The 7,262-nt window shown below is 44.5% G+C and overlaps 1 protein-coding gene across 2 annotated transcripts in view; it reads left to right on the forward strand.

Annotated features, from left to right (window-relative positions):
* The first annotated feature begins 2,108 nt into the window (after window positions 1-2,108).
* The window catches only part of RASGRF2 (Ras protein specific guanine nucleotide releasing factor 2), a 157,923-nt gene continuing 152,769 nt past the window's right edge, over window positions 2,109-7,262 (forward strand). The window contains exon 1 of one of the 2 annotated variants that reach the window (XM_035567542.2): window positions 2,109-2,451. In XM_035567542.2, coding sequence (XP_035423435.1) covers window positions 2,167-2,451 — 285 coding nt within the window. In that variant the 5' untranslated portion in view covers window positions 2,109-2,166. The remainder of the gene's footprint in view (window positions 2,452-7,262) is intronic. The other variant, XM_050716437.1, reaches the window with a different exon arrangement.

Consider the following 7,262-nt stretch of genomic DNA (forward strand, 5'->3'; position numbering starts at 1 on the left):
ATACAGCTTGATCATACTCATACATATGAATCTGTTATAGACTTTCTTTAAGAACAAAGAAAAAAACCCACCACACTTCTTTATTGTTATTGATAATGTAACTTAAAAAATCATATTTACGTACATGTGTTTGTTTAGATGTATTATATAGATGCGTAGATATGTAACAGATATTTAAAACAAAACTAGATTGTGCTTTCATAAGAACAATCAAATGATAAAGAAAACATCACTGAGAACTAAGTCAAGCTTTGAACAATAAAGACAAGACTAACGGTTACACAATCAGCGTTCACTGTAATGAACAGGAACATTAGATGCTTCATAATTCCTGCAGATTGCTATGCAATGACATATTCAACATTTTCAGTTTAAGAAAAACGCCTGCTTGTCTGGAAGAAATTGTAGTAAAAGGATTTCTTGATTTTGTAGTTGAAATACCTCCTGTCATCATTTTTTTAATGTATGTCCTAGCTGCTGTGGTAGAATAGACATCATCATCTGTGACTTATGCAAAATGTACATGAATGTAAAAATGAGTTAAGTTGAGGCAAAAGCTTGAAACCTTATTTTGGCAAAGATGAGTTCCTACTATAGCATTTGGTCATGACATAGGATGCAGTTGTTTCAGAAGAGACAAACTATGGATTTAGTGTCAAGCATTTGAAAACTCTTTTGAATTGCACCCTGCATTTTCCCCTTAATTTTACTGCCTTGCCATTTACTTGTATCAAGAAATAAGATATCTCATGAAATTTCACACACCAAATTGATTCTGACTTGGATAGTACAGAGCGGAGTGAAACTGAGTTAAAGATGAATAGTAAGAGCCAAGTAAGAACCCAGTTGTCAAGATGCATGAATATGAGTTATTTCATACATGATTGTCATTTGAGTGGTCTTCAATCCCTGTCCCAAACCTGGACTTCCCTGGACATCGTGTGTTATGCTCAGATTGCACCAGCTACAACAGAGACCGGTCAGTTCCAGCAGAATTTCTGTGTCTGCTTCAAAGTTGTATGTTCAGAGAACAAGCTCCACGTGTGTCTGAGGTTTGTGCCAGTAACACTTAAAATCAAAACCACCGAGAGGGAGATCACACGGTCAGCGTTTTCCCGCTCATTTTGTGCAGGATACGGTGTACCGTTTGTTGCAATTTTCACGTTTTTGTTCAGATGGCCAGCAAGAGAAAACAATTTTCTTCTCTATTTGCATGAGCCTAACAAAGCAGCAGACAAAAACACGTTTTTAAATGAAAGAGTTTTAAATGCCTTTTTTTTTTTTGGTGTGTGTGTGTGCGTGTGTGAAAGAACCAGAAAAGAATGTTTGAACAGTACAGCAAATTTAAGGGCAGGGTCCTTCAGTTCGCGGAAATTTCCATACCGCTTGCGCTTTCCGCAGCGCACCTCCCGGCCGTGTCAGAGCCCGTCCTTTGCGGGCAGGGTCCGCTCGGTCCTGGCGGGGGGCACAGAGCCAAGTCCGGGTCTGGCCCCGCCGAGAGCACGGCCGGGGGCCGCCCTGCGGGGCGCGCCGAGCCCCAGGGGCTGCGGGGCGGAAAAAAGGGGGGCTCCCGGCGGGGTGGGGGCTCGCCGGGGTGGTGGTGGTGGTGGTGCTGGGGGTGGTGGTCCCGCAGCTCTCGCTTCCTCCTCCTCGCCCCTAAGAGCGAGCCGCGGGTGTCGGGGGCGGCTCCGGGCTCCTGCTCTGACCCCAAAACGAAGAGGGCAGACCCCGCGGGCGGACCCCCGTGGAGGGGTTTTCGCAGGGAGCAGCGAGCACCGGGTCCGACGACCCTCCCCTGCGGACCCCGGTCCCCCCCCCCACATCCCTCCCCCCTGTGCCCGCTCCGCAACCGCGCCGCCCCCGCGGGGAGGGACCGTGCGCTGCGGCGGCGACTTTGCTCTTTAAATCGCTCGGATTTAAAGCGGATTACGGCTCATCCCCCCCGGGACCCCCCCACAGCCACCACCACCAGCACCACCTCACCACACGTGACGGAGCGGCCCCGAAGGGGGCATCCCCCTCCCCTTTCTCCCTCCCCCCGTCCCCCCCCACCCTCCGCCGCCCGGCTCCGACGCCGGGGCGGAGCTCGGGGTGCGGGGCTCGGGGCTCGGGGGGCCGGGGTGCGCCCGTGGGTGCCCGTCCGATGCCGGGCGGCTGCGGGCCACCATGCAGAAGAGCGTGCGGTACAACGAGGGGCACGCCCTGTACCTGGCGCTGCTGGCCCGCAAGGAGGGCACCAAGCGCGGCTACCTGAGCAAGAAGGCGGCCGAGGCCAGCCGGTGGCACGACAAGTGGTTCGCCCTGTACCAGAACGTGCTCTTCTACTTCGAGAGCGAGCAGAGCGCCCGGCCCGCCGGCATGTACATGCTGGAGGGATGCAGCTGCGAGCGGGCGCCCGTCCCCAAGGGAGCCGCCGCCGGCAGCGCCAGGGAGGCGGCGCTGGACAAGCAGGTAAGCGGCGGGGGGACCCCCCGGCACCCCCCCGGGTCTGCCCCGGGGTCGGTGGGAACGCCGCTGCCCGGCGGTGCCCGGAGGTGCCGCGGGGCTGCGGGAGCGGCCGCGGGGATGAGCGCCCCGAGGGCACGGCCGGAGGTGGCTCCCGGGCAATGTGCGGTTGGCGGCGTCGTGGGGAGGTTTTGGGAGCCCGGGCGGCCTGTCCCGGCTCCGGTCCCTGCGCTGGAGGAGCCGAGCAGGAGCCAGAGGGTGCGGGAAGGCTGCGGGGGGCTGCGGGGAGGGCGGCATCCAGGCGGCTCCTGATGGTGGTGGCCGGAAAGGGACGCGGACACGGGGCAGCTTCCAGCCCCTCTGCGGGCACTGTAACCGTGCCAGGAGAGCTGCTAACCTTGCTCCGTGCCCGTGGGCTTCTCTCCCTTCAGAACTTGTGTGCTAAAATGGGACGATAAATGATTAAGCGAACTCCGTCCCGTGGCGACGCGTGCAGTGGCGCCGTGCTCATCTCGCTACTCCGAGGTGTGCTCCTGCGAGCGGCGATGAGCGAGGCTCCCAGGATCCCCCAGATCAAATTAAACGCGAATATTTCCCTGTCTGCTTTACGTTGGCTTGGTACGCTTGTTTATTGGTAGTGTTGTTAAACTACGGCTTGACTAAGGGAACTGCGTGAAAACAATGGCTTTTCCTATCTGTTCTCCGGGAATCTTAAATAGTGCTTTTATAGTGATGGATGCCTGTGTTGTTTGTAATTACATTTAGCGTTGCAGAGGCAAAATAATTACGTGAGAGCGAGCTGAAATTTGCTTTGCTTTAAACATCAACTATGTTTACATCTTTAAAAATGCTATTAGGCTAATAGTCTGCTATTAAAGAGCCAGAAGAACACTGTTGTTTTCTTGATTTCTTTTCTTTATACCCTTCTCCCCATTCACCTTTCACTTGATGCAGAATAGAACTTTCAAGTGTTCTTTTGCAGATGTTAACTCTTTAAAGTACACACTTGTTTGTATACTTATGCAGACAGAAACATCTGCTAAGGTGTTCAGGAAACTCCCCCAGTGATTAAAACTAATCAATAACAAGAATGAGAAAATATCTAAAAATTAATCAGTCGTTTTTATTCAGAAAACACGCTCATATTCTTACAGGAGTAAAGTAATAAAATGTGAGCCTTCAGTCTGATAACGGAAGACATCTATTTTAATCAGATCAGATAATCAGATGATAATGAAAACTCAGCGTTACATGTTAACTGCTGGTGGTGTAAGAATAGTGCTTTGATTTAACCACACAAATGCATTAATGGAATGAAAAAAAATATATAGAAGTTTTATGTCACTTTTTCATGAAGCAGATCTACCTTCTCCAAAAGAGACAGAGAGAAATATAAACTCTTGTTGTGTTAATTACTTGGGTAGTTTAGACGCTGGAGTGATTTGTACTATGGAATTACACAAGTAAGGGAGAGAGAGTAAGAAGAATTAATTACACAGGAGTTTCATTGACATCTTTAGAGTGAGTATTTGGAAAAACAGTGCATTGTCTTTAAGTTAAGTAACTGATGATTATGGAAAACGCATGCAAAAAAAAAATATTCTTTTCCTTAGCTCACAGCTCCTTTTCATTTTAGTTTGATTTGCTTCGGTATTGCTTGGCAAGACATATGTCAGAAAAAAGCTCTGATGAGAAGTTTTTGGAGTTAAGTGGGGAGAGTGCCGGCACTGTGCTTTGGTATACAGGAGACTGTGCTTCAGTCAGCAGACACATTCAGGTTTGGGTATCTGGCTCCTAACAGGCACAGCAGCTTAACTATTGCATGCTGAGCCACGCTGGTGCTGTTAGCTCTTCCAACAGTCTGCCATAAGGAACATTAAAGTGTTACAGGAACAACAACTCTGTTTTGCAGAAGATGCCAAATACCTTCAGAAGATTTGTCAGTTCCATTAAAATATTAAGAGCTTTTAAAAAAATTGTTATGACAATGTATTATTATTATTATTATTTTCTCTTTTACCTCTAGATATTAGTGGACTGTTTTGTTTCAGCGTCCTTCAGGATGATATTTTCAAAGCAATTTCTTTAAAAGTACAGTACATTTCTTAATATTAAGAAATTGCGTAGGGCATGAATCTGTTGATATTCTGTGAATGTGGCATTGAACTAAACGTGCTGTACATATTCGTGGTTTTCAGGGAGAGCTTTTATTTAAAAATAAAAACTGTTCTAATCTCCCTCAAAATTTATCAGAGTTTTTGTACATGCTAAGCAGCTGTTGCTGTCCACTCTGATTTTATTTCAAAATAATTTCAGGAAAAAAAAAAATATTGAAAGAGCAACTGTGTGGAAGAAGCTTTGTTTCAAAAGAGCAAATTATGATATGAAAGTACTACATTTGAAGAACTTAAAGTCTGATGTTAAAATGCTTCTCCCCACAGGAGCCACAGACTGTAAACAAGTGCAGCTCCCAACAACAACTACTCCTTTATGACCATGAGAGTGTAGATGATAATGAATTTCAGTTTTTCTGTCAGAAATTCTGGAAGGAGATTGGCTGTATATCAGTGAGTGGCTTGTTTCTTTCAAGAGTAAAATAAAGTGCCTAAAAAGTAAGCTTTCTTCAGTGTGTCACAGGAGACTGGCACTTGTTACCTTGCAAGTTCAGGTTTTTTTTTGTTTTTTTTTTTTTTTTAAGAATGATGGAGATGTGTAGTGGAATATAGATGTTACTATTTTGATTGCATTCAGAGGAGACCTGTATTTTAGCTTGTTTCATAACTATAGATTTTACATAGCAAAATGCTCAGATATAGTTACTAATAACTGTCCTAGTGTGTTTAAGCGTGTGAATTTGCTACGATTTGAGCAGACACTGTTCTTTGTATCTTTCCTACGATAATTTTCCTCCCACTTAGGAAAATTAAATGCAGTATTAAGTCCATGTCCCCACAGATTAACAGAATCCAATTATTTGAATTTTTACTGCTTACTGTAGCTCTGTATTTATTTTATAAAGGACGTAGTGGTTTCACAGTGTTTGAAACCTCACTGTTTTATGTACATTCATTGAAATAGCAAAGGCATATGTCACTAGCAGCTTTGGCTGTACCTCTCCTCTCATTCACTGTGTATAAAATGTAGCAACAACACTTAAAGGTCATTTTAGCTGAAGATGCAATGACTTAAAAGTTCATCTCTTAACCTGCATCAGGCCAAAGAAAAAACCTGTGTCACACAGCATCCTGTGTCTGATAGACCTTACACATGCTTGAGGAGTGATGTTGTCTTTTCAGCAAGATTTTGGCTTACCAGGTTCAGGTGTAGCATTGTCCATAACCCTTACTGCCTGTATGCAGGCACCTAACTTGTCGGATGGTTCCAGTGTGTAGGTCCAGCAGAGAGGCTCATGTTTTAGAAACTTCCTTCAGAATTTCAAAAAGGATGGATGAATTCGTCTCCTCAGTATCTGGGTTGTTCAGATGGCAGTGGTTTTGTAATAGCTAACAGTATAAATAGCGGCGTTGCTTTGAATAAAAGCATTCTTGGAATGAAAAATGTTTTTTCCCCTTTCAATTCTTCCTTTTTTTTTTTTTTTTTGAAGGACTACCTTCAGAAGAAGGACTTATTTCAAAAAGTGGACCGGTGGGAAAGTTTTAAGATATTAATGCTATTTGGAGTAGTGTTTCTGTCAGACCTTCTCATAAAAGATTCTGTAAATGGTTCCTGTGTAAGGATAATTTTGAGGTATCTCTTACTTTCCCAGATAACCGCTGTCCCTTCGCTTGTCATTTGTTGACCATTGTAAGACAATATAGTTTGTGGACATAATAAGCACAAAAAATATATTGTTTTAAAATGACTTTGAGATGCTGTCAAGGAGTAACCAAGAAACGAGTCGCTGACAAGGCTTCCCGCTCAAGGCATGCTGCATTGAAGAGGTTGCCTCTGACTCCTCATGAAGAGTTGTGAACTGAATTTACAACATGCTCTGTGGTCTAAGGCAACGGACAGCAAATAAATAAACAAACAGAAAAGTATAACTCTTGGGATCTCTAAAGTGACTGAACTTTGCTACTTGATAAATGTTTTGTAATTCAGTGCTTACCTGTTTGCTTAGTAGTGAGCATATTTTAGAAATAAAAAGAACAGAAAATACTATGGCCACATTTACTGCTCGTTTGCCAAAATTTAAGCATTTTTAGACATTTAATTGTAACTCTTGAAAATGTATGTGTCTTGCGTAGTGTTAAGAAAAGAGCTATTTTTAACTATGCAAAAGTGGGGAATGTACGTAGCTGAGAAATGAATTACAGATAGAATGAGTTTACTTTTGAAACACCTTCCTCTTAAAAGTTAGTTAAATCCACACAGACATAACTTGGAGAATACTGATGCCGTTCAATAGTTAAATATTATTCTTTGGCTACCTTCATCCATGCCAGGTGACTTTGCTCAGGATGTTGAGAATGACTCTTGTTTTCCATCCTTGAGTGTCAGTCACACTTGAGGGAAAAAGAAAATCGGAAGTGACGGTAGTAAAACCAGAATTTGTGGAGACAAGGTGTTATCGAAGAGAAATCATGCTGTGAAGTTCTTAACACTTCTTTGTGAGGTGCTGTAACATCATGAAATATTGCAGCATGTTGTGATGGAAGATCATGCTCCTTAGTTAAGTTGTTGGAGAAAATACTAGGTCCTAAGGCAAACGCCATTCAGCAAAGGTTTATTAACGGGAGATGCTGGGAACTCCCCATAGCAAAGAGGTGACATATCAGCAAGTGAAAGACTGGAAGCACATAAAATTAGAACTGCAT

This window comes from Cygnus atratus, chromosome Z, assembly GCF_013377495.2.
Source record: "Cygnus atratus isolate AKBS03 ecotype Queensland, Australia chromosome Z, CAtr_DNAZoo_HiC_assembly, whole genome shotgun sequence".
Classification (NCBI taxonomy): domain Eukaryota; kingdom Metazoa; phylum Chordata; class Aves; order Anseriformes; family Anatidae; genus Cygnus; species Cygnus atratus.